General features: G+C 43.8%; 1 protein-coding gene across 1 annotated transcript; it reads right to left on the reverse strand.

Moving 5' to 3' along the window:
* timeless (timeless circadian clock) lies at positions 1-26,150 on the reverse strand. The gene is made up of 31 exons (XM_039011844.1): positions 26,010-26,150; positions 17,950-18,006; positions 17,616-17,753; positions 17,212-17,365; positions 16,321-16,435; positions 12,837-12,899; positions 12,594-12,695; positions 12,145-12,300; positions 11,766-11,899; positions 11,336-11,423; positions 10,957-11,133; positions 9,548-9,765; positions 9,265-9,368; positions 8,972-9,141; positions 8,576-8,701; positions 8,009-8,160; positions 7,627-7,724; positions 7,029-7,146; positions 6,607-6,808; positions 6,021-6,166; positions 5,824-5,909; positions 4,030-4,153; positions 3,761-3,843; positions 3,352-3,512; positions 2,996-3,215; positions 2,728-2,796; positions 2,442-2,560; positions 1,957-2,203; positions 1,542-1,587; positions 1,393-1,457; positions 1-1,187 (listed from the first exon to the last, which is right to left on the reverse strand). The coding sequence occupies exons 3-31, from the start codon at positions 17,710-17,712 to the stop codon at positions 1,063-1,065; spliced, it is 3,765 nt and encodes a 1,254-aa protein (XP_038867772.1). The 5' UTR covers positions 17,713-17,753; positions 17,950-18,006; positions 26,010-26,150; the 3' UTR covers positions 1-1,062.
* Between the last annotated feature and the right edge of the window lie 1,692 nt (positions 26,151-27,842).

The following is a 27,842-nucleotide window of genomic DNA, read 5'->3' on the forward strand; positions in this document are numbered from 1 at the left end:
TAACTTTTTGGTTTGTTTAATCATCAACGTATGCAGGTGTTACCCTGAACTCTAACATGAGAAACTACTTTCTGAAAACAGCTTTTAAAAAACAGAGCAGATATATTTCCCAGGTGTTCAGTAATCTGCTGATTACTTTACACCTGCAGTTGAAACAATCTTGAGTTTATATAATTTGAGTCCCAAATGGCACTATTCCTATATAGTGCACTACTTTTGACCAAAACCCTATGGGCCTTGATCAAAAGTAGTGCACTATAAATGGAATAGGGTGCCATGTGGGACACATCCATGGATAGAACAACCTAGTTTGAGGTAACACATTCTAAAACCTGGGCATTGACAGTATAATCCCTATATTGGCTTGGCTGGTCCTGTGAAATTAATACAAAATATTGAAGGTTACTCAAAAAAGAGACTGAAGAATATAAACGACAAACGCATCAAAAAAACATCCTTGAACGAACATCCTACACTTCCTCATACTGCAAGACATCATTACTGCCAAAAAGAAAATAAACACACCATGGTGTGTGTGTTCTTATAAGGATGTGAAAACAGTGGATACAATAAGCGACCAGACCACACAACCAACCAGTCGTTTTAACCACCTTAATTATACAATAGCCTTACCATCTGCTCCTTACAACAATGATTAAACAAAAGCAAGAATGAGTTAACAGTGAGCTGTCAATCTGGACTAGAATCTTTTCCAAAATATTTAGTACAGGCAAAGGGGGAGGAGTCATCAACGCACCATTTCACCTAAAAACTGGGGGTTCTCTCCCTCTCTGGTCTTTTGTCTGAGAAGACTTGTATACCACTTGTATACCGCCTTCTCTGAGAAATATTTGGTAAGTGAGGGTCCATGTTTCCCCATCCTCAGTCCACACACAACCCCATAGAGGCATGGTGTATGATGATGCTTCAATCAAATTGGGTCCAAATGGATGCCTCACATTGTTGGTGGATGAGGTGAGCTTTTCCCTTTCTCTGTAAAGCACAAAGTTGAAAAAGCACTATACAGTATACATCAAATAAATCAAACTGAAGACTTCTCCTCTAATCATCTTCATCATCGTCAATCAGGACCCTCTGTCGTTTGCGCTTGGCAGGGGCGGAGTGAGCCTCCCTGTCTGAGTCAGCGTCCCCGTCTGCCCCCAGGTCCATAGTGAGGGGAGAGTCCTCTGTCAGGAGAGGAGACGGCAGTGTTGGCAAAACAGCCCCATGTTTAAATGTCGTACTAATCATTTTTTTAGCCTGGATGCCAGTCCATTTCTTCTTTAACAAACAGCCGTCATTGCCTAAACAGACTGGCACCCAGGCTATCATTTCTAGTTTGTGGGTAAAAAACGAACATGACTAGATTATTATTAGACGACAGCACAGTACCTTCATCCTCATCACTGTCCAACACCACTCGCCTTCTCTTGGTGGAGGTCTTCTTCTCTGAAGATCTGTGATGGTAAAGGAGAAGAGAAAATTCAGAACAGAACATGCAGAGATATGCTATTACATAATAGAATGGAGAAGTGTCTCACCTCTGAGGTGCACTGTCTGAATCTATATCCTCAACAGGTGTGAAATCTGTGAAAAGAAAGACAGAAATATCATGGTAGATATAAGTGGGTGTTTCCGATTATAAAGTAGTTATTCATATTCCCATTTTTAGTAAGACAAAATAGCAGCAGTATTAAACTTAGAAATGTGTAAAGAGTTTGATGGAAATATTACCTCGTCTCTTAATAAAGTCACGGTTAACAAAGCAACAATGTCAGATCAATCCTACAAGACCTCCACCATTAATCAGTTACAAGAGGTATAAACTGAGTATGAGATAACGGCTAATATATAGTGCACTTCTTTGAACCAGGGCACATAGGGTTCTGGTCAAAACTAGTGCACTATATAGTGAACAGGGAGCCATTTCAGACAACCAATGTCTAATCTGCTGACCTGTGTGTTCTGCTGAGGCAGAGGGCTGTTTCATCTTGCGGGCCAGCAGCAGGGCTCGGAGGGCCTGGGCTCTCTGCTCGTGGGAGTCTGCCTCCCCCTGCTGCTGTTCCTGGATGGGGCTCCCTGGGGTTGGCTGTTCCGACTCCTCTGCCCCCGCTGCTAGGGCATCCTGACTGGGGCTAAGGACCTCCGCCGCTCCCCTCAGCTGGGATGGTCTCATCTGGGCTGGGATCCTCCAGAATGACTCCTAATCGATCACCAGACACACAGAGGAAACGTATTACCTATACAGTAGTCTATGGGAAAGCATGTTGAAAAACATCACTTCGCTGCCTTTTATAAATGTAACTTTTTCAAAGTTTCAGTGCCTCATATCAGCCCGAATCTTGCATATAAGTAATTAAATTGAGGATTATTCCTATAATTTTAATCATGTGGGTCAGACAAAAAATATAGAAATAACAGAGTTCTCTCCAAAAACCCACCTGCTCATCAGCTGGTGCTCGGACCCCTATTTTCTGTAGTAACCTCTGGAAGCTCTTTTTCTCCATGGCATCCTCGTTCTCCTCAGTCAGAGGGACAATTGGCACGGGCTGAAACAAGCCTGATGGCGAAAATAGAACGTTAACTACCACAATAAATCACAAATGTCCTCAACCACACTTCAAGGATGCAGCAATTCACATTGATAAAGAAATATAAATGCTCAATGCTGCATTGTTTCCCCCAATATTTTTTAGGTCACTTTTTTTAAAGTGGATTATCACTCACCTTCTTCCTCGCGGTCATCTGCCGTTCTGTTCAGGCAGTTCTGTAGCCACAACAGGGGTCCTGACATACCTGTTACGAATTACAGCTTTAGGGACCATTTATCAACTGTTGACCAACACCAACTGTTATGTAACCTCCTTGCCCATATTAAATCTTCTTTGATTGGCTTGTGTGATGTTAAAATGAAAATAACATACTACTATACTGACACACAGAAGGGGTAGGCTGTATTGAAAACGTACTGTAAACATGAATGTTCTGCTCTCACCTTCATGCCGTAGAGTGTACACCATGGTCCTCAGACTGGCATTCTTCTCAACCATGCTCTCCCTCTCTGCCATCCAGCTTTTCCTCCCTCTGGCTGCCGGAGCCCGTCTCTCCCGCTCCTCCCCCTCGCTCTCCTCTTCGTCTTCTTCCTCGTCCTCGTCTCCGTCCATGGGCTCTTCGGTTAGACCTCCAGTGAGGTCAGCCAGGAACTCTTCTTCAGTCTAACAGATTACACACAAATACTTTAATAATAGTGGTGCTAGTTTTATAACACTTCTAGATCGCCAACCTATTCTATAATACTGGATTACAATAAGAGACATTTTTTTGTATTTTTTAAAAATAAATTCCCGTCACCATTCTCATCGCGGCGCTCTTCCCTGGAGCGTTAGGGTTGCGCCGTCTCTTCTTGTGGAGTTCCCGTCGGTCGGAGACCAGGCCCATGCTGAGCAACTTCTCCACCAGGCGGGCCCGGGAACGTTTAGCCGTCACCTTTTTCAGGATGTTCCCCAGCACATCTGCGGAAATTTAACAACCACTCAGAACTGGGTTCAAATGATATCTGAATTCAAAATACTTCAGCTGGGCTTTATTGAACTTGTCTGGCACAATGGAATCAATAGAACGGTCACAAAACAGCAAACTCTGAAAGCTTTCCAACACAGGTCTGCAACCATTATCACCATGGAGCCCAAAAAATATGGCAACCGTTATCACCATGGTAACATGGTATAGCATGGGAATCAAGGGCGCCTTCAGAACGTACCATCGGAGTCTCTGAACTCCTCAAACAGCATCTGTAGCTCTTCTTCCTGCTCCTCTGTCCACAGAACAATACGAGTGCCTTTCCTTCAGGGATGTCAAATCAGAAGCTATAGGTCAGGCTGTGTCCTTTCCATAATCTAACTAGCACTGACATGTAAACAGTACGTTACATCTATGGACATTAATATGGAATAGGTTCTCTATGGTAAAAGCTATCAGGTGACAGGATGTAGCCTAGACATGAAGCCCCCTTGAATGACACTGACTAACCTCTGTTTCTTCAGGTCTTTTACACTGTCCACCAGTCCCATCGCCACCAACTGGGCCACCACCTGCCGACGCGTAAGGGTGGTGTTGCTAAGCAACGGCAGCAGAGTCTCAACAATGTCTGGCACTGTGATAGAGCGAGAGTCAAAGGTTCAGAGACAATACGGGACAAGCATTCATGAACATACAGTACCAGTCAAAAGTTTAGACAATCATTCCAGGGTTTTTCTTTATTTTTACTATTTTCTACATCATAGAATAATAGTGAAAACATCAAAACTATGAAATAACACATGGAATCACGTAGTAACCAAAAAAAGTGTTAATCAAAATATATTTTATATTTGAGATTCTTCAAAGTAGCCACCCTTTAACTTGATGACAGCTTTGCACACTCTTGGCATTCTCTCAACCAGCTTCAATTAACAGGTGTGCCTTGTTAAAAGTTAATTTATGGAATTTCTTTTAATGCGTTTGAGCCAATCAGTTGGGTTGTGACAAGGTAGCGGTGGAATACAGAAGATGGCCCTATTTAGTAAAAGACCAAGTCCATATTATGGCAAGAACAGCTCAAATAAGCAAAGAGAAACGACAGTCCATCATTACTTTTGGACATAAAGGTCAGTCAATGTGGAAAATATCAAGAACTTTGAACGTTTCTTCAAGTGCAGTCGCAAAAACCATCAAGCACTATGATGAAACTGGCTCTCATGAGGACTGCCACAGGAAAGGAAGACCCAGAGTTACCTTTGCTGCAGAGGATAAGCTCATTAGGAGTTACCAGATTCAGAAATTGCAGCGCAAATATAATCTTCAGATTTCAAGTAACAGACACATCTCAACATCAACTGTTCAGAGGAGACTGCAAGAAATGAGGCCTTCATGGTCGAATTGCTGCAAAAAAACACTGCCAACCACCAATAAGAAGAGACCTGCTTGGGCCAAGAAACACGAGCAATGGACCTTAAACCGGTGGAAATCTGTCCTTTAGTCTGATGAGTCCAAATTTGAGATTTTTGGTTCCAACCGTCATGTCTTTTTGAGACGCAGAGTAGGTGAACGGATGATCTCCACATGTGTGGTTCCCACCGTGAAGCATGGAGGAGGAGGTGTGATGGTGCTTTGCTGGTGACACTGATTTATTTAGAATTCAAAACACACTTAACCAGCATGGCTACCACAGCATTCTGCAGCGATAAGACATACGACATCTGGTTTGCGCTTAGTGGGACTATCATTTGTTTTTCAACAGGACAATGACCCAAAACACACCTCCAGGCTGTGTAAGGGCTATTTTATTTGACCAAGAATGAGAGTGATGGAGTGCTGCATCAGATGACCTGGCCTCCACAAATCACCCGACCTCAACCCAATTGAGATGGTTTGGGATGAGTTGGACCGCAGAGTGAAGGAAAAGCAGCCAACAAGTGCTCAGCGTAAGTTCAACACCAACACTGTTGAAAAAGCATTCCAGGTGACTACCTCATGAAGCTGGTTGAGAGAATGCAAAGTGTGTTCAAAGCTGTCATCAAGGCAAAGTACTTTGAATCTCAAATATATTTTGGTTTGTTTAACACTTTTTTGGTTACTACATGATTCCATATGCGTTATTTCATTGTAGAATAAAAACTATGTAGAAAATAGTAAAAATAAAGAAAAACCCTTGAATGTGTAAGTGTGTCCAAACTTTTGACTGGTACTGTATGTATGGGATGGCTATGCCATAAAACACCTGATAGATGAAAGGATTGGTGATAAAAGTACAGGAAATTCAGAGGGGTGATGTCCTTTGTTTACCTTCAGAGTCGCGGTGCTCCTCGTAGAGTGTTCGCAGCTCATCCTCTTCCTCTGGCGTCCATTTTGCTTTCTTCTTAGACCCCTCTCTGAGACAAGCATGAGAACAATAAATGACTTTTAAAAATGGACACCTTGAAAAGCATTAAGTGTAGGAGCACACACACTTATTTAATTGACACCCAGGCGCGCACACACACCCTTCTCCAGGCTTGCTGTAGCCCTCTGTCATCTCGCGTACAGCTCCCACACTCTTCCAGAAGAGCAGCTCTACAAAAGCCTTGTTGTTTTTAGCCGCCAGGGCAAAGAAACGGTTCAGCACAAACTTAGCAAAGGTCACCAGCTCCTATAGGAGGAAGAGAAAAATATTGGAACATGTAAGTGTATTAGATTCCATGTGCCTTGGTTACAGGATTTTATATCCGAAGGGACTTGACATCAATTAATGTAATTTGAGTTACATCTCCGGTAAAGATTCAGACATTCATTAGCCCGAAGATGGTCCGCTCGCTTACAAATGCACTCGTCTTTTCAGTTCATCGGTTCATTAATTCAACTTCAAAACGGCATCACAATCATTCCTCCACTACGTGTGAGATTACACTAGAGAACTCCCAAGGTGGCACACATCTACCCCAGTGTTTTGGTGATTCAGGTTAATTCATTAAGCACAAAACAGGCCGAAACAGAGAGGGACTAGCTGAACTTGTCTAATAAACACTATTTTTAATTTTCCGTTGCAACATTTTGCTACGGTGTTCCCTAACGAACGGGACCCTGGTGTACCTTATAGGCAGCGGCGGCAGGGTCTCCGAGGATCTTGTTGAAGAGGCAGAAGACAGAAAGCTGGAAGAGCAGGGCATCCATCTTAAGGTCGACAGCCAGGCGGTGCAGCATGCGCGTGATGCAGTGGTTGGTGTGGGGGGAGTTCTGGGAGTAGGACCGGAGCAGGAGCAGGTAGGGACGTACGATGTTGGGGTTGGCAAACCTGGTAGGCAGGGCACATTGGGCAGTGAAGAGTTAAAACGGTCCGTGTTATCACAGGGCAAATGGAGTGTCTGTGGCTTATTCATTACAGTTTTACCATGGTCTGTTTTATAAAAATAAAAAAATCACTAGTTCTTCGCATTCAGGAGACTGACACGGAGGCCCCGGTGATGCAAATCTGAGATCACGTGTACTGTAAACACTGAATTTGTGTCCCTCACCTCTTGATGAAGTCCAGGAAGTTGAACTCTGTCTCAGACACACGTACAGACTCCAGCTCTTCCTCCTCCAACTCTCCATCCTCCTCCTCCTCCATCCCAGGTTCAGGGGGAGGTGGCCCTCAAAATAAAACAAAAACAGTGTTTCTTAATCTACTTTATTTTTGTAGATATTAATGCATCTGCTACTATACACGTCAGATTAAATCATATTGATCCCATATTTGATCAATTACCACCACAGACCAGTGATGTAGTCAAGTCACCAAACCTCGAGTCTAAGTCGAGTCCCAAGTACCTAGTGTTCGAGTCCGAGTCCTTTATACTCAAGTCACTTGGTAGTACTAAAAGCTGCAGTCCAACCATTTTAAAGGTAGATTTTGTTACATTGTTGCACATTTGTAAGGCTAACCACATAATACAGCTATATAACATTTGCTGTTGTAGCTAGTATGTTTAATTATACAAAAGAGAGATTTTCTGACAAAGTCACCACTGGTCGAGTCCTAGTCGAGTTACTTGTCATGAAAATTGTGAATCAAGTCAGAGTCAAGTCGAGTCCTGGACTCGAGTACTACAACAGTGCCACAGAGACACTCACTGGGCAGGTTGGCAATGAGGATCTGTTTGAGGAGCTCCAGTTCCTCCTCTGGCTCCACATCAGCTGAACCAAACACATCCCCCTCTGGCCACACCTCCCTATGATAGAAATATAGAAAGAGAATTATGACAACCATCATTTTTTGTTATTGCAAAGTGAATGGCCCAAAAGTAGTCTCAGATCAAGATGCTGTTTTGAGTATTGGTGGATCGACCCACGTGGATGTAGGGCACTTTGAGTTTAAGAAAAGCACTACCATATGTACATGTAAAATTTAAAAAAATAAATAATAATATTGTAGTGTTCAATGGCAGATGCATCTATAACCAACTTCCCCAAAAGAAGTCTATGGAAGCAGAGTCAGATTGAGTGTGTGACTGACCTCGCGGCTCGTAGCAGGCCCAGAGCCTCAGGGCCCCATCTGTTGAGCAGGGCATCCTGGACACGCACCATGGCCTCAGTCCTCTGCTCCTCCAGGGGAATCTCAGACGCAGCGTCAAATGGCACAGCGCCCTCTGTCAGAGCCTCCGACAACTGCAGCCATACAGACAGACCCAGATTTAGCACTCACACATACTAACAGCAACACACTAGGGTTGCATCTCAATAGATTAAACAGTCTTCCTCTACTTGTCTCCTGTCCTCCATCTGCACTGATCTACACATACAATAGGGGAAAGCCATATGGCATTTGCTTTCACCAGTGAATATTATGAAGGAAACGAGACAAGGAGAGGAAGCCACTTTAGACGACTGAGATGCAGCCATGAACTCTTCCCTAGCTGCTTGTTAACAGTGTAATGCTACAACATGAAGCCATGAAAGCACCAAGCAACAATCTGCCTCAGTAAATGGAATGGAGTCTGGTGGTGAGTAGACGAGACAAGCTAGCTGCTCCATGTGTTAACTGTCCCCTGGCTGATCCCTAAGGCTGATCCCCAACAGTGACCTGAAAGCTAATGGCCCTCAGCTCCTCTGCCACGGCCCCCCACGTCTCCTCCAGTGCCTCAGGGGTGGTCTCTGCTGCAGTCGGATTCTTCCGGCCCTTAGACTTCTTACTCTTCACACGCTTCTTCTGCAGGAGGAGGGAAGCAGAGTTGGATAACAGAAAATAAATCATATGAAGTGGAACTGAATCGACATATAGCCAAGATACCCATGTGTAACTTTGTTGGTCATTTATTTTGTAAATAACGAACTGTAGGGCTGTCATTTGATGCATGTTCAAGTCAACAATAATCCATTTTCAGAAACATATTTGACGAAAGAAAGTTCAGCAACTTCACTATTTGACAAAATATCACCTTGCACTTATATCTGTTTAATGGTAGAGAGTGAGGCTCACCTGCACCACCAGGTTGTTGCGTCCCTTGCAGAAGCGCTCCAGCATGCGCAAGAAGAGGTGGGTGGACTCCAACAGGTCCCTGAGGAATGTGCGCGGCTGCTTGGTCTCATCAAACTTCCTCAGCAGGGTCAAGAAGATCTCTCTGTACTCCATCAGGTAGAAAATGTTACCTGGAGGGGAAACGGAGGATTTAGATGTTTCGTTTAGAAAAATCTATGAAAGAGGAAACAAAGAAGAGAAGAGGAAACGACAAGAGGTGGAGAGAAGAGCGGAAGACCAGAGAAGCGTCTCACTCTTGATGACGTTCGCGCTCTGTCTGATGTTCTCGTCTCGGGAGCGGTCCATCTCGTTCACCGTCAGCAGCAGCTCCTGGTACGCCTTCAGAGCCAGGTGCATCCTGGAAGAAACATGCAAAAATGTATTTCTTACACGTTCAAAGCCAGAGATACACAGAAATGTACAAGCCATCCATGTGGGCTCCATACGGTACACGATGATAACATTTTAATTAGACTTCCAAAACTTTTAGTGCCAACATGGCTCCCTTAAAACAATAACCCTGTTTGCCACACCCACCTACGGGACCAGGACGTGGCCTCCTTGCGGTCGGTGAGCATCATCTCGTAGTAATTGGTGATGTTACGCTCAATGAAGTGGAAGGCACGGATGGACATTGTCTCGGAGACCAGGTCGGCACGGAAACCGTTGCCGCGGTTAAAGGCCATGAAGAAGCTGAGAGACCATAGGTAGTAGGTCTCGTCGTGCTGCTGCGCCTGTTCCCTGATCAGTCCCTCCTGTGGAAGCAGACAGAGAGACCAGCTGTGAGTGATGTAGCAAACTGCACTGAGCTCAGATCTGTTTGCATAGATAGGACTGAGAGTCTGTAATGTGACCGCTGTGGCTAAACAGGCCTCAAACCACAAGTGTGAAGAATGTTATCTTGTGCAACAAGATAGGGCTTTATTCAATCAAAATGTGGTAACTGAGTTTCTGAGACAAATTTCTTTTCCCCCCGACACTATTTCACCATCCAAACACACCTTCTCGCTGTGCAGGTCGAATGTTGCTTTTGACTGGGCCAGGAACCCAGTTACTCAATTTGGATTTAACTGGATTCACAATGTTACACAGCAACTTCCAGGAAAATATGGTTATTTTCAATCTTTCAGAATTACAGTCAGAGTCCCTGTCTACCAATAATCTCTCCTTCCCAAAGTTTGCACTTGTTCACTTCCTTTCAAGGATAAAAAAAGAAAGACAGACAGACTGGTATATGGGAACTCCCTCTAGGCCAGTCTTATTCAAACTTTTTACAGCAGTCTTATTCAAACTTTTTAAGCGGGGACGGAATTTAACAAGAATTTCTCGCCCCACCAAAAAAAGTATAACATTTCTTTAATAAAAAAATAAAAAAAATTAAAATAAATTTTTCCATTGACAAATAACATTCAATTAACTTTTATCTAAAAGAAACCAATAAATACATTTACTCAATAAAATTGTATTTATTTTCTTTAAAAGGTGCAATATGCAGAAATCGCTCCTCAATATCTTTCAATAACCCCAATGATTTTATTTTCAGCTGTTTGAAGCTGGTGTACAAAACAGAAAGCAAGATGCAAAAACATTTACGAATGGGAAGCATAGAAGCAGAGCACATTAAACAGATCTACCGCGTCAAACTTGCTTTCAACAAGAATGACAGATCTAGAACTCACATTTATATGTGAATTTAGTCCCGTCGCCCAAAAAGTTACATACTGCAGCTTTAAATCTTGGCGACCCCACTGACCCAGACTTTGAGTACAACTGCTCTGGGCCAGGCCAACATGCTTTTAAATATGATGAGGAGTAATGAACGAGTACACACTTCAGGAGGCAGGACAGATTATTGTGACGCACACCCTATATTGGGCAGTATACCCCCTCCAGTGTGATAGTAATTTTTTTGGCCACCATGCAGTGTTGTGACCCCTTCTCCTCACCATGACCAGGTACATGAGGCGATTATAGCAGTTCTCCAGGAAGTCCAAGCAGAACTCGCGCAGGAAGAGGCGCACGTTGAGGGCCGAGCGGCGTTTGCCCTCTGAGTCTCGAGCGTGCAGCTTCCGCTTGGGCACACGTCTCACCGCCTTGCCTTCATCGTGGGTGTAGTTCTTGAACTAGGACCAAAGACATGTAAGAAGGGACCGGTAGGATAACGAGTAAGGACAGATTTAACTACTTGACATTTCAGCTTGGAAATGCAAATGTTGGTTTTTCCATTCGTTAAAATATCTTTGACCTTTATCTAGGAAACCTGCTTCAAATGCCAACTCCCCGGTAATACAATTTTGGGGCACTGCTCTAGGTTTTCACACTCACGTTGTGAAGGCCTCGGTGGTAGATCACATCTTTCTCGCCAATGGACTTGAGTCCCTGAACCACATACGAGCCTCCAAAGCGAGAGTGTCTGAAGGAGAGGGAAAGGCATCAGACAATTATGAAAGTATTTTTTACCTGGCATCTCTCCAGAGCAGTGGAGGCTGCTGAGGGTAGGAAGGCTCATAATAATGGCTGGAATGGGGGAAATGGAATGGCTTCAAACACATAGAAACCATGTATTTTGATTCCATTCCACTTATCCCGATTCAGCCATTATCACAAGCCTGTCCTCCCCAATTAAGGTGCCACCAACCTCCTGTGCTCTAGAGCATATCACACTCTCTTCAACTGCTCTGAGGTCAGTTTGTATCTAATCTACCTCTAAAGAGCATGTCTCGCTGAGAAAAACTGCCGAGATCAGTGTAGTTACCGGGTTCCTCTCTGGAGGGTGCGGCTGCGTTTCTCCGCTTGCTCTTTTTGTCGTAGTGCCTCCAGCTCCTGGGCATCTCTCTGTTTCTCCTGAGATGAACGAGCCTGACCCGCACTCACCAGGAGTTCCGGCGTCTGCAGGGAGGGATAACATAGAATCAGAATCAATAGAATGGACCCTTTCATTAAAATTAATATTCTGTGGGCTGTGTATCAGCAGCCATATTGGGTGTAGCAGAAGCTGGAATGTTTGATTAATTCTAAGCCTTTTAGATCATAATGCATAAGATTACACAGACAGGTACCTAGTCCTAGATCAGCAATCCTACTCTGCGACACGTTATGGATATGGGCCCAGGTGTCTCCCTCTCTGGTCTCACCTGGTCTCTGAACATGAGGGAGATGACCTCCAGCACATGCATGCTCCACTGCTGCTCGCTCTGTGCAGAGGCCAGGAACTTGATCAGGTCGTCCAGACCACTCATGTGGATGGCCCACAGCAACTTGTCATGCACACTGGCATCATCATCCACGTTCTACAGCCATACCAGAGGAGAAAGGAGGGAGGAAGCAGAAAAGGATAGGAGATGGGGAGGAGATAGGGAGAGGGAAAAAGGGAAGAGGTAGGTAGAGAGAGAGAAGAGATGCAAGAGAAAGAAATAAAGGATGGGGAGTAGTGAAAGGTAGGAAAACAGAAAAGACAGTGAGAAAAAGAGAGAGTTCAATACGATGAGAGATTGACAGATGAACCAAGGAAAAACAGCAGGGTCTGCTGCCTGGGAATGTACTGAACTGGGTCACAGCACCACCTGACACAGTGAACTCTGACCTTCTCCTCGTAGGGGTCAGCGGGGACATGCAGTACATTCCTGACCAGCAGCAGAATCCTCTCAATCAGCAGGTTGTCCTCCTCCTGCCTCTGCTCCCAGTCCTGACCGACAGAGACAGATAAAGGGAGAGAGAATAATTTAACACAGGGCCACTGCTTCTCACTCGTATTTTTGGAAAAGACCAGGATTATTTGTGGAGGACTCCATTCTGTGGTGTTGTAGTCTGAAAGTGCAACACTCACCAGTTGCAACAGGTTGTACAGGGTCTCACTCAGAACTCCAAATACCTTTTCATTGGCAAAAGCCTGAGGAAAGGGAGAGACAAGGAGACGAGTCAACCATACACATCATACTGCTACATACAATCATACCGTATTCCTCCCTCTTCCCCCTTAGTGGGCTCAAATAGATAATCACAGAGGATGTGTTCCAAATGGCCCCAATAGAGCTCTGGTAAAAGGTAGTGCACTATAAAAGGGAATACGTTGTAGGTCTGGGCGATATATATATACACTGCTCAAAAAAATAAAGGGAACACTTAAACAACACAATGTAACTCCAAGTCAATCACACTTCTGTGAAATCAAACTGTCCACTTAGGAAGCAACACTGATTGACAATACATTTCACATGCTGTTGTGCAAATGGAATAGACAAAAGGTGGAAATTATAGGCAATTAGTAAGACACCCCCAAAAAAGGAATGGTTCTGCAGGTGGTGACCACAGACCACTTCTCAGTTCCTATGCTTCCTGGCTGATGTTTTGGTCACTTTTGAATGCTGGCGGTGCTTTCACTCTAGTGGTAGCATGAGACGGAGTCTACAACCCACACAAGTGGCTCAGGTAGTGCAGTTCATCCAGGATGGCACATCAATGCGAGCTGTGGCAAAAAGGTTTGCTGTGTCTGTCAGCGTAGTGTCCAGAGCATGGAGGCGCTACCAGGAGACAGGCCAGTACATCAGGAGACGTGGAGGAGGCCGTAGGAGGGCAACAACCCAGCAGCAGGACCGCTACCTCCGCCTTTGTGCAAGGAGGTGCACTGCCAGAGCCCTGCAAAATGACCTCCAGCAGGCCACAAATGTGCATGTGTCTGCTCAAACGGTCAGAAACAGACTCCATGAGGGTGGTATGAGGGCCCGACGTCCACAGGTGGGGGTTGTGCTTACAGCCCAACACCGTGCAGGACATTTGGCATTTGCCAGAGAACACCAAGATTGGCAAATTCGCCACTGGCGCCCTGTGCTCTTCACAGATGAAAGCAGGTTCACACTGAGCACATGAGTACATGTGACAGACGTGACAGAGTCTGGAGACGCCGTGGAGAACGTTCTGCTGCCTGCAACATCCTCCAGCATGACCGGTTTGGCGGTGGGTCAGTCATGGTGTGGGGTGGCATTTCTTTGTGGGGCCGCACAGCCCTCCATGTGCTCGCCAGAGGTAGCCTGACTGCCATTAGGTACCGAGATGAGATCCTCAGACCCCTTGTGAGACCATATGCTGACACATGCACATTTGTGGCCTGCTGGAGGTCATTTTGCAGGGCTCTGGCAGTGCACCTCCTTGCACAAAGGCGGAGGTAGCGGTCCTGCTGCTGGGTTGTTGCCCTCCTACGGCCTCCTCCACGTCTCCTGATGTACTGGCCTGTCTCCTGGTAGCGCCTCCATGCTCTGGACACTACGCTGACAGACACAGCAAACCTTTTTGCCACAGCTCGCATTGATGTGCCATCCTGGATGAACTGCACTACCTGAGCCACTTGTGTGGGTTGTAGACTCCGTCTCATGCTACCACTAGAGTGAAAGCACCGCCAGCATTCAAAAGTGACCAAAACATCAGCCAGGAAGCATAGGAACTGAGAAGTGGTCTGTGGTCACCACCTGCAGAACCATTCCTTTTTTGGGGGTGTCTTACTAATTGCCTATAATTTCCACCTTTTGTCTATTCCATTTGCACAACAGCATGTGAAATTTATTGTCAATCAGTGTTGCTTCCTAAGTGGACAGTTTGATTTCACAGAAGTGTGATTGACTTGGAGTTACATTGTGTTGTTTAAGTGTTCCCTTCATTTTTTTGAGCAGTGTATATACACACAATTATACTGAACAAAAACAAATGCAATTTTTTTTTAGATTTTACTGAGTTACAGTTCATATAAGGAAATAAATCAATTGAAATAAATTCATCAGGCCCTAATCTAGGAATTTCACATGACGGTGCAGGGGTGCAGCACCTGGGCCTGGGGAGCCAGGCCCAGCCAACCACAAAAGGGCTTTATTACAGACATAATCCTCAGCAGCTCCCCAACCCCCCTCAGACGATCCCACAGGTGAAGAAGCTGGATGTGGAGTTCCCGGGCAGGCGTGATTACACGTGGTCTGCGGTTGTGAGGCCGGTTGGAAGTACTGCCAAATTCTCTAAAACGATGTTGGAGGCAGCTCATGTTTCATGAGTTGAAATAAAAATAATACCAGTAACTTTCCATGCAAACAAAATTACTATTATTTTCAAATTTTGTGCACAAATGTGTTTATATACCTATTTGTAAGCATTTCTCCTTTGCCAAGATAATCCATCTAACTGACAGGTGTGGCATATCAAGAAGCTGATTAAACAGCATGATCATTACACCGGTGCACCTTGTGCTGGGGACAATGAAAGGCCACTTTAAAATGTGCAGTTTTGTCACACAACACAATGCCACAGATGTCTCAAGTTTTGAGGGAGCATGCAATTGGTATGCTCACCTCAGGAATGTCCAGCAGAGCTGTTGCCAAGGATTTGAATGTTCATTTCCCAACCAACAAGCCACCTTGAACTTAGTTTTAGAGAATTTGTCAGTACGTCCAACCGGCCTCACAACCACAATGTATGGTGTTTTGTGGGCGAGCAGTGTGCTGATGTCAACGTTGTGAACAGAGATGGTGGTGGTGGGGTTATGGGCAGGCATAAACTACGGACAATGAACACAATTGCATTTTATCGATGGCAATTTGAACGCATCACCTCATGTTTCAGCATGATAATGCACGACCCCATGTCGCAAGGATCTGTACACAATTCCTGAAAGCTGAAAATGTCCCTGTTCTTTCATGGCCTGCACACTCACCAGACATGTCACCCATTGAGCATGTTTAGGATGCTCTGGATTGAAGTGTACAACAACGTGTTCTAGTTCCCGCTAATATTTTATTTTACCTTGATTTAACTAGGCAAGTCAGTTAAGAACAAATTCTTATTTATAATGACGGCCTAGGAACTGCCTTGTTCAGGGGCAGAACGACAGATTTTTACCTCGTCAGCTCGGGGATTCGATCTAGCAACCTTTCGGTTACTGGCCCAACGCTCTAACTGCCGCCCCAATCTCCAGCAACTTCGCACAGCCATTGAAGAGGAGTGGGACAACCTTCCACAGGCCACAATCAACAGCCTGATCAGCTCTATGCGAAGGAGATGTCGCGTCAGCAGATACTGACTGCTTTTCTGATCCACACCCCTACTTTAAAAAAAAGATATCTGTGACCAACAGATGCATATCTGTATTCCCAGCCATGTGAAATCCATAGAATAGGGCCTAATACATTTATTTCAATGGACTGATTTCCTTATATTGGGGCGCCAGGTAGCCTAGTGGTTAGAGCGTAGGCCGTCATTGTAAATAATAATTTGTTCTTATCCGACTTGCCTAGTTAAATAAAGGTGAAATAAAAAAATAAAAACACGCCTACCTCCTTATAGGCCTGTAAATAGGATACTACTTCCAGGAAGTGATGTCTGACAGTGGGGTCATCTGGGACTTTCCCGAAGCAGAGCAGTGCAGGTTGGGTAAGGTTGACCATAAGCCTGTGAGGGAACAGAGACAGCATCAGAACCGCACTCCGACCAAAACACAACATGATCCAATATCCAACATTAATCCAGGCTTCTAACAACCTGTTCAGGGATGAACTACATTACACATTTTCTAGCCATTTAACTTCATGTACCTGATGCAGGCCTGTACTGAGCTGTGTAGTGTACCTGATGCAGGCCTGTACTGAGCTGTGTAGTGTACCTGATGCAGGCTTGTACTGAGCCGTGTAGTGTACCTGATGCAGGCCTGTACTGAGGGTGTGTAGTGCACCTGATGCAGTATTGAGGGTGTGTGCTGTGTAGTGTACCTGATGCAGTATTGAGGGTGTGTGTTGTGTAGTGTACCTGATGCAGTATTGAGGGTGTGTGCTGTGTAGTGTACCTGATGCAGGCCTATATTGAGGGTGTGTGTTGTGTAGTGTACCTGATGCAGTATTGAGGGTGTGTGTTGTGTAGTGTACCTGATGCAGTATTGAGGGTGTGTGTTGTGTAGTGTACCTGATGCAGTATTGAGGGTGTGTGTTGTGTAGTGTACCTGATGCAGGCCTATATTGAGGGTGTGTGTTGTGTAGTGTACCTGATGCAGGCCTGTATTGAGGGTGTGTGTTGTGTAGTGTACCTGATGCAGTACTGAGGGTGTGTGCTGTGTAGTGCACCTGATGCAGTATTGAGGGTGTGTGTTGTGTAGTGTACCTGATGTGGTATTGAGGGTGTGTGCTGTGTAGTGTACCTGATGCAGTATTGAGGGTGTGTGCTGTGTAGTGTACCTGATGCAGGCGTCAAACAAGGCCTTGTCCTGGCTGTACTGGGTGATAATGGGCAGCAGGTCGTTCTGGAGGATTTGGCCCGCCCCCAGCTGCTGACGGGTGTCCCGCGTGTCATCCTCATGCCGCAGGTACCGGATCAGGTCCTTCACACTCTCTACAGGACACACACACACAGGGTCAGAGGTTAGAGTGCGTCTAAAAGCCCTATACATTAATTATTGAGTGCAGTTCGACCTAGGTCAGATTATCACAAGTCATTTAAGTTGCTTTGACAGTAAATATACTGTAAATCCTCCCTAAACACAGTAATCCATGTCAAGACTGGGTCCTAGTACACAGTACTACCTTAGGCACTGTGTTTATAGCCCAGCAAGTGTTGTTAGCCAGTGTGTGTAGCAGTTCACCTAGACAGTCAGGTTCTTTGTGGTAGGTGTCTCCTTCCAGGTACCCGAGGGCACTGCACGTTGCTAAAAGCTCACAGTTCATCACGTACAAGTCCATACATCACCTGCCTGGCAGGGGAGGAAGAGGTGATGCTCAACCTGACACGCAGCAATCAGGAAATAGAGAGAGAGAGATTTATAATGAGGTGGGCAAGGAAGAAGTCTTAATATATATATATATATAGTTTTGGGAAGACTAAAAAAGTGTACACAACACGAAACAAAAATAACTAGTGAATATAGTATGCCAAAAAAAGAAAAAGACTGAATAATACACCTGTAGGCAAAAAATCACCTGGATTTCAACAGCAGAACCGAGGTGTTTAGACGTCAGTTCATAGGTCGTTCAAACCTGTAGGAGACCGAGACAGTCAGACATTGTTATATGACCTTTACCAGTCTACGCACTAGAAACAATTCAGTTCAAACGGTATTAGAAAGTCACAGCCGCAAGGAATGATCAACATAACTAACTACTAGTGCTTTTCTTGGTATATTATTAACCAATAATTGAGCAACAACAAGTCTGGAATTGCAATCTGCAATTTTTTCAGTGTGAGAGACTAAGAGCAGATTGAATGCCAAGAGGACATCTTTGCTGCTTGGCTGTGTGTCTCAATTGCTCCCTCTCAAACACACACCTTTACTGTGACAAGATCCAAGCGGACAGTCTTGAGTTGAAAGGCATACTCTAAAAATCACACTTACGGACAATTCCAGCAGAGCTATTAGCCCAGAGTACAGGACCTAGAGACATTAACCATCTGACCTCATCTGGTCAGCGACTTCAGGTAAACAGAACAGTAACATCCTTAGGAAATGGTGTGGATGAGAAGCAGCCTTTTGTTTTGTACACGGAACAGCTCATGCATCCCTGCTCTCCTCTGAATTGTGAGATGGGCTATGGCTAACCTGGTTATGTAGGCAAACTGAAAATGGAAATGAACCATGAACAGGGTTACAAGTTCTCACAGTTCCACCTTTTTACCGCTACACGGGCATACAAAGGACTACTCCACTTGAAATTAGATTCCCATCAGTTCCTCTAGGCTTCTTCACACACCTAGTACTGCTACAGGCCATAGTAAACCCACATGCACCCGATTGACCCGCTCTTATGAGACTGCCAGTGAGAACCTCTATTCCTCTAAGCACTAACAAAGCACAGTGAGACGAGGGTCAACCCAGGGGAGAACGACTGACGCCTCTCATTGAAGCTACGGGAAGTTTAAACAGGATCCCCCATTATAATGAATGGAAAAATTGCAATATTTGTGGTCAATCTTCGTGTAAATAAAATCGAAGACAATCGTGGTACCAATTATTGCTTCTTACACCAGACGTGTGTCCTTGAACCTATTATTTTTTATTCACACACAGAAGTGGTTAAGGATAATTTAGTTGCTAATGGCAGTCAGAAGTAGCCGGGTCGGCCTTCACCTTCAGTTACTCAATGAGAGGGGGCAGCACTGAGCTAGCCTGCAACGTCACTTACTGGGCATGTTATGTCTCCGTGAGACGCCATCTTAACGTATTTAATTTGGCTTCAATGCGCAATTGAGTCTTTACATAGGAATGAATGGTGTCACGTGATCGGTGGCTTTGTCCATTCATACAGCACACCGAGTATACAAAACATTGAGAACACCTGCTTTTTCCATGGCATAGACTGACCAGGTTAAACCAGGTGAAAGCTTAGATCCCTTATTGATGTCACTTGTTAAATCCACTTTAAAAATCAGTGTAGATGAAGGGGAGGAGACCAGTTAAAGAACGATAATCAAGCCTTGAGACATGGACTGTGTCTGTGTGTCATTCAGAGGGTGAATGGGCAAGACAAAATTTAAGTGCCTTTGAACGGTATGGTAGTAGGTACCAGGCGCACCGGTTTGTGTCAAGAACAGCAACGCTACTGGGGTTTTTCACACTCAACAGTTTCCTGTGTGTATCAAGAATGGTCCACTACCCAAAGGACATCCAGCCTACTTGACACTGTGGGAAGTATTGGAGTCAATATGGGCCAGCATCCTGGGGGGTTCCATGCAATATTAGGAAGGTGTTATGTTTAGTATACTCAGTGTATACAGTCACCATGTCACCCATCTACGATGTAATAACTAATAACTGCAATCTTAAAACCCCGTAATAGGCTATATTTGGGGGGGGGGGGGGTACACATACACAACAATAGAAGATCTAGCCCACAATTTCCATATAAATCAATATGGGAAAATGAATCTGGCTCTAACTCAAACCTGTAAACAAAAGCCTCTGAAAGCCATCATCTCCAAGAAGCAGTAACGGTTTACTTCACATAGCCTAGACGTTCTCAGGTGTGGGTGAACCTATAATTCCACACTTCAAGTCATTCTAGCAAAGCAAGTTCCTTCTTCCATACATTGAGTACCAATGCATATTTAAATGTTTCCATTTGCCTACAATCTCACTTCTAGGAAAATAAATAGAGTGGACTTAGGCTAAATTGTTTTGGTTAAATGAAGGATACATGTCCACGCTGTCTAAAGCTGTAATAACCTATCCCAAAAAGTGAACTTAGGATTTTAAAAACACAACATTACCGAAATGTACAGTGCATTCGGAAAGTATTACGTTACAGCCTTGTTCTAAAATTGATTAAAATTACCTTTTTTCCTCATCAAGGCAAAGATCTGGGTCTTAGTGCTAGAGGTGTCAATACAGACCCTGGTTCGATCTCGGGCTGTATCACAACCGGACGTGATCGGGAGTCCCATAGGGCGGCGCACAATTGGCCCAGCATCGTCCGGGTTAAGGGGAGGGTTTGGCCGGGGTAGGCCTTCATTGTAAATAAGAATTTGTTCTTAAACTGACTTGCCTAGTAAAACATAAATTAAATAAATATAAACTACAGCAGCCCCTCCACACAGATCAGAAAGCAGACAAACGTCCTTCTCAATGAGTAGCAAGACATTTAAGCAGCCTATGAAAGCCCCCCCGTTTTTAAACTCTTCAGAAATATGAGCTGTAGTTCTAGTCTAGCTACAAGAATGTGGGCATTCAACATTTTCCTCAGTGCAGAAGAAAGCAAATGCTAACACTAGCCTTTAGCCCAACATAGACCTCTAGTCACTCTACCACCATCTTATCAAACCCTTATATCTGCAGCAATCTTACTGATGTACAAGGAACTAGATGTTAACATGACATGAAGAAAAATTGGTGGGACTTGCTTTTAACTCTTTACAAGTATTTTTATGGCAGTGGAAGAAGTTTAAAAATGTTTTACTTAAGCAAAGAATTTAAATATAGTCAAATAATTAGTCTGATTACTTTGGATAGTGGGGCAATTAGATCACATATTTCATCACAAATAACTACTCACTACTACACTTTTATACACTCCTAATAGAATACCACAGTATATGCAAACTGTAATAATAGAGTGCAGTAGACGAGGCATTGTTGAAGTTTAAAATACATTTAAAAACTTCTATCTCAAGCATTTATCCCTTACCATACATTCATTTATTAATCAAAATGATAAAGCTGTTAAAAGAAAATTACGACTTGAATAGATAAATAGCACAGATAAATAAATAGATAAATAAAGTAAGGACATAGGGATGGAAGACCTAATGGATGGAGAGATGAAGGGATAAAAAGAGGTTAAATTAGGCTGGACACATGACATTTTTAACAATGCTTTTTTTCTGATAAAACTAGTTCATTGCATCTGCCGTAGAGCCCAGTTTCATAATATTACCATATGTCCCAGCTGCTTGCCGTAGTTTAAGTAATCCCGAAAAAACAGGCCTTATTTTAGGGCATTTTTCACCCTGCCAGCTCCTATTAGTTCTATTGAGCACCGTAGCACCAACTCGCCTTCCGAACATCCAATTCCCAGATTATTGTTCTACGTCACAATGCCTGCTTTGCTATTGTTGGAAATGAGACCTGCCCACCTTGTGGGTAGTTAAAATGTAAACAACAACAAAAAATTACCCATGGAACTCTGAGGTCGTCCCATTGTTTACTATAGGGAAATATAGGTATGTCTGTCTATTTTGCCAAATATCTCACAATGTGTACATTTAGATTTTTTCAAGGCAGACATCATTTCAATCAGGAGAAACTCCTCTTTCTAATGACATACGGTTGGGCAGCGTATTCCGCTGTCATCGATCGCTAGATCAAAAACAGTCAAAACTTGCAATTTCCCCCCTTAATTATGCAGACATAAGCACACTTGGCACCATCGAGGTGTGGATGTTTCGTCCTAAGAACAGATTGTAGTGGTAAAATAAAAAAGGGGACATGTTTTGGTGCCTTTTAGGCGAAATGGAATTCTAAGCGTCACTCCAGTCAAAACAGGCTCTGCGAACGTTCGATTCCATTCATTTGCTATGGGCTCCAGTTACTGTTCCAGCTCAGCCAAAGCTCTTTTGCCAGTTTTCAACCCTGGGTGAATTTTGACTCGTTCTATTGTCCAGCCTAGTTAAGTTGGAGTGATTGGTTTGATAAAGGAATTAATGTTTGGTTGAAGGTGTGGATGGTGTATGTGTGTGTGTGTGTGTGTGGGGGGGGTAGTAGTTATTGCTGTTCTGATTTCAGTTTTGAATATTAGAGGAGTAGACAAAGGTGCCATACACTTTTTGTATTTTATTTCACCTTTATTTAACCAGGTAGGCTAGTTGAGAACAAGTTCTCATTTACAACTGCGACCTGGCCAAGATAAAGCAAAGCAGTGCGACACAAACAACAGTTACACATAAACAAAACGTACAGTCAATAACACAATAGAAAAATCTATATACAGTGTGTGCAAATGTAGTACAATTAGGGAGGTTATGGAATAAATAGGCCATAGTGGTGAAATAATTACAGTTTAGCAATTAAACACTGGAGTGATAGATATGCAGAAGATGAATGAGCAAGTAGAGATACTGGGGTGCAAAGGAGCAAAAAAAGAAATATGGGGATGTTGTAGTTGGGTGGGCAATTTACAGATGGGCTGTGTACAGTTGCAAAGATCGGTAAGCTGCTCTGACAGCTGATGCTTAAAGTTAGTGAGGGAGATATAAGACTCCAGCGATTTTTGCAAATTGTTCCAGTCATTGGCAGCAGAGAACTGGAAAGAAAGGCGGCCAAAGGAGGAGTTGGCTTTGAGGATGACTAGTGAAATATACCTGCTGCAGCGCGTGCTGCTATGGTGATCAGTGAGCTGAGATAAGGCGGGGCTTTACCTAGCAAAGACTTATAGATGACATGAAGCCAGTGAGTTTGGCGACGAATATGAAGCAAGGGCCAGCCAACGACAGCATACAGGTCGCAGTGGTGGGTAGTATATGGGGCTTTGGTGACAAAACGGATGGCACTGTAATAGACTGCATCCAATTTGCTGAGTAGAGTGTTGGAGGCTATTTTGTAAATGACATCGCGGAAGTCAAGGATCGGTAGGATAGTTAGTTTTACGAGGGTGTTTGGCAGCATGAGTGAAGGATGCTCTGTTGCGAAATAGGAAGCCGATTCTAGATTTAATTTTGGATTAGAGATGCTTAATGCGAGTCTGGAAGGAGAGTTTACAGTCTAACCAGACACCTAGGTATTTGTGGCTGTCCACATATTCTACGTCAGAACCGTAGTGATGCTAGACGGGCGGGTGCGGGCAGCGATTGGATGAAGAGCATGCATTTAGTTTTACATGCATTTAAGAGCAGTTGGAGGCCACGGAAAGAGTGTTGTATGGCATTGAACCTCGTCTGGAGGTTTGTTAACACAGTGTCCAAAGAAGGGCCAGAAGTATACAGAATGGTGTCGTCTGCGTAGAGGTGGATCAGAGAACCCCCAGCAGCAAGAGCGACATCATTGATGTATACAGAGAAAAGAGTCGGCCCGTGAATTGAACCCTGTGGCACCCCCATAGAGACTGCCAGAGGTCCGGACAATAAGCCCTCCGATTTGACACACTGAACTCTATCTGAGAAGTAGTTGGTGAACCAGACAAGGCAGTCATTTGAGAAACCAAGGCTGTTGAGTCTGCCGATAAGAATGCGGTGATTGACAGAGTAGAAAGCCTTGGCAAAGGTCGATGAGGATGGCTGCACAGTATTGTCTTTTATCGATGGCGGCTATGATATCGTTTAGGACCTTGAGCGTGGCTGAGGTGCACTCATGACCAGCTCGGAAACCAGATTGCATAGTGGAGAAGGTACAGTAGGATTTAAAATGGTCGGTGATCTGTTTGTTAACTTGGCTTTCGAAGACTTTAGAAAGGCAGGGCAGGATGGATATAGGTCTGTAACAGTTTGGGTCTAAAGTGTCTCCCCCTTTGAAGAGAGGGATGACCGCGGCAGCTTTCCAATCTTTAGGGATCTCAGATGATACGAAAGAGGTTGAACAGGCTAGTAATAGCGGTTGCAACAATTGCGGCGGATAATTTTAGAAAGAGAGGGTCCAGATTGTCTAGCCCAGCTGATTTGTAGGTTCCAGATTTTGCAGCTCTTTCAGAACATCAGCTATCTGGATTTGGGTGAAGGAGAAATGGGGGAGGCTTGGGCAAGTTGCTGTGAGGGGTGCGGAGCTGTTGACCGGGGTAGGGACAGCCAGGTGGAAAGCATGGCCGTAGAAAAATTATTGACAAATCAGAGGAAAAAATGTAACGAGACCCTGGTCATATAACTATGACTGGCCAGAAACAAGTGCTGTGCGACAGGCAAATACGAAACAGAACCAAGCTGTGAGAAGTTACACAAGGGAGACTTGACTTCGATTGAGCAAGGGCGTAACAGACCACTCAACTTGGGCACAAAAGGCAATTTATTGGTGCATTAACGGTTTGAAAACACAGTGAGAAAAAAGAAAAGAGTTGCTTATTTTCTGACCCAAGACTATTCTGTCTTGGGCCAGAAAGTCATTAACTTTAAATGGAGATGACTGGCTATGTAACAGCCTAAGTATTTACGACAAGGCTTTGATGTACACACCCTGATGGGACCTAACACTTGAGGCAAATGACTAGGCAGCCTAAATTATTTTTGATTTGATGTTATCCTTTTGATAGCATTATTCAGTGAAGACATAAGTGCTCCAACCCAAATGCATATATTTTGCCAACCAGCTGACAATGTGTCAGTCTGTTTTTCAAACAACATATTTACTTTTGGGACTTGGCAGTATGAGTCTAAAGATTGGCAGGCCCATGGATAGTGATAAACCCCTGCTAAAATGATAATCATCTCAGACACTTAATAATATTATAATAACGCTGCAATGTATTAAAGTACTATTTCCGCTGACAGCAAAGTCGTTACTAGCTAGTTAAGACAGCCACAAAGTGATAAACCCCGCCTATTTATTTTGCATCTGATTTTAAACCTTAACCACACTTCCCACCTGGATATTTCTACAACTCAGCTAGTCATATTAAATCAAATAATTGTGTATTAGTCAGACTACAAGTCAGCATGTAATGCTGTCAAAAAAATGTATTAGTAAAAAAAAAATGCAAAAACAGTGACAGCATTTAGTCACCCAATACAATTCCAATCAGGCAATATAATCGACAACTGTCATCAGAAATCAAGCGATATGAACCAGACAATGGGGCGCCGCCTGACCCACTTGTTGGTCAGAAGGTTCAAATCAACGTTTCATATCGAGGTGTAGATGTACTCTAGATCGAATTGCACTCAAGAAATGTTCTTCCCTACTATGGGTCATTTTAACGGGCTATCCTGGAGTAAAAACACCAGGATATCCATTACGTACCTTTGACGATGGGAAAGGACATCAGAAGATAGTCTAGTTTTTAGTTACAGCACAATAAAAACAAATCATCATTACAGCCTACTCGGAAATTACGATATGAAACGTTGTTTTGAACCTTCTGACCAACTAGTGGGTCAGGCAGCGCCACACTGTCTGATTCATATCGCGTCGATTATAACGACTGATTGGTTCTGTATGTTGTGATTTAGCTTCTGAATGTAGGATGATCACAGAATAGCAGTTGTACTTGTAACTGGATGCAACACACATTCAGTGTTTAGTAAACGACTCCTGGCGGGAAGATACAAGCACACAAGTTTGTATAAACTGGACAGGTATGACTTGAACAGCGTGGCTGCCAGGGAACTTTAGCTAAATTAAGCAAATGTTAACAACGCATTTCACTCCACTGTTAGGAAAAATTAAACAGGTATGACACGCACGCATTATAACATGATTTATACGTGGTTATTATAAGTGGTTATTACAAAACAAGCAATTCCATCGTTTACCGATGCGGTGTTTGCTAAGTTAGCTAAGCTAGCAAAAAAAATACTAACGTTCGTTTACACAATCATTCAACCACACAAAGTTGGCAACTATACATACCAGACCGTGGTGATGGTAAAATTGACCTTTGTGTTCTGACTACAGTTATTAATATATTTCTATAGATATTAGCTAAGTAATGAAAATGCCATTTTCACAATAAGAGAAGTCCATGCACTGTTCAGTTTAGCGCCTAAACGATTCGTGACGATTCTAGACGGATGTTCTTCTTCTTCTATGAGGTTTAACGGCGGTTGGCATCCCATTTGCTGCATTACCGCCACCTACTAGACTGGAGCACAACTCCCTTATACTTTGCTTGAAAATAAAAATGTAATAAATAAATACGCTGCCATTTAACAATTTCAAAATGATATAAAATAAAATTAATACCACCCTACTCCTCTAATTAAATGTATTTATTCCTACCTCATGCCATCATCCTGAAAGAATGGGACATCACCACTTAACACACCACTGTAACTCTTCTGATGTCAAGTCTTGCACACCAAAATACCTCTCTGCTGCCACCATAACCTACATTTTCTGCGACTTCCATTCCATCCCTGCAGTACAGTTGATAACCATTGCTATAAATGCCAAAAATCCAATCTTACTGAAACATAGAACTTTTTGGCCTATTCCCCTGTACTGGTATATCTCTACCACTCTCACCACTCCCCCCCAACCCATCCTTCCTCTACTTTCTTCACTGCCTATGACAACTTCTGCACTACTCTAACCCTGGAAACCTCAATCTGCCTCTCTCGCACAGGACATTTCTGATCCCCAGCTTCATGGGCACCCCTACAATTAACACATTCCACTACTTTCCCCAATACTACACATTCCTTTGTCTCATGCCCTTCTGCACACTCCTCATCCCTTGGACCCTCCCTCCTACACCCTGCTGCCACATGCCCATAAGCTTGACGCCTGTAACATCGTAATGTATTCAGCACATACACTCGTACAGTATAACTTATATATCCTAACTTCACTTTGTCGGGCAAAGACTTAACTTCAAAACCCAAAAGAACAAACAATGACTCTTCTGTTTCCTCACTCTCCCCACCCTGTCTGTGTTGCATCAAACGACGAGCATCACATACACCGGGAATCTTTCCCCTCAACTGGTCAACTTTTATATTTACTGCTACCCAGTTATCCCTCCTTTCATTGGTGCCCTTTCCTTGAGAGCGAAACAATTCACTTTTCTTGCCCCCATTTGTTTTACTCCGAGCGCCTTCTCCCTCTGACCAACAGAAATACAAACAATATCACCAGACCACTTCTGGTTACCAACACCGATTCCACATTACCCAACTATTTTTCAATTTCTCCTCCTGTCTTCAGCTCCCTCTGCTTACACTTTCTAACATTCTTCTTTAACGAACCAGCTCACTTTTTTCCACAATTTTTATCTGACTCAAGCTCACCCTCTTCTTCCCTCTCTCCCTTAGACCTTCTCTCCCTCTCTTTTTCCCTCCATTCCTCCTCCATTTTCCAAGTATACGTCTCCTTATGATAATACTGCACTACTCCTGACAACCATCTTGTTCTTGCTTTCTCTAGGGACTCCATTTCCGGTGAGCGGCCACGCTCTCACACCGTTCTCCTAAGCGCCAACGGCTTGTCCTGTCCCGTTTCGCATTCACGAAAAACTGGATTCCTATTTCCTAAGGACTGTCTAGACGGATGTTCATGCTATTGGTTAGTTCTTAAAGGGACCAACACACACAATGATCAAAAACTGGTAGCTTGCTACGTGTTATAACTATTGTCTACTCAGGGTGTCCACACTTGACACTTACATGAAACTTCTGCTATCAGAATACGAAGATTCCGCCTCTTCTCATAGACTAGACATAACATAGTAAACATAAATTCATA

Source organism: Salvelinus namaycush, chromosome 2, assembly GCF_016432855.1.
Source record: "Salvelinus namaycush isolate Seneca chromosome 2, SaNama_1.0, whole genome shotgun sequence".
Lineage (NCBI taxonomy): Eukaryota > Metazoa > Chordata > Actinopteri > Salmoniformes > Salmonidae > Salvelinus > Salvelinus namaycush.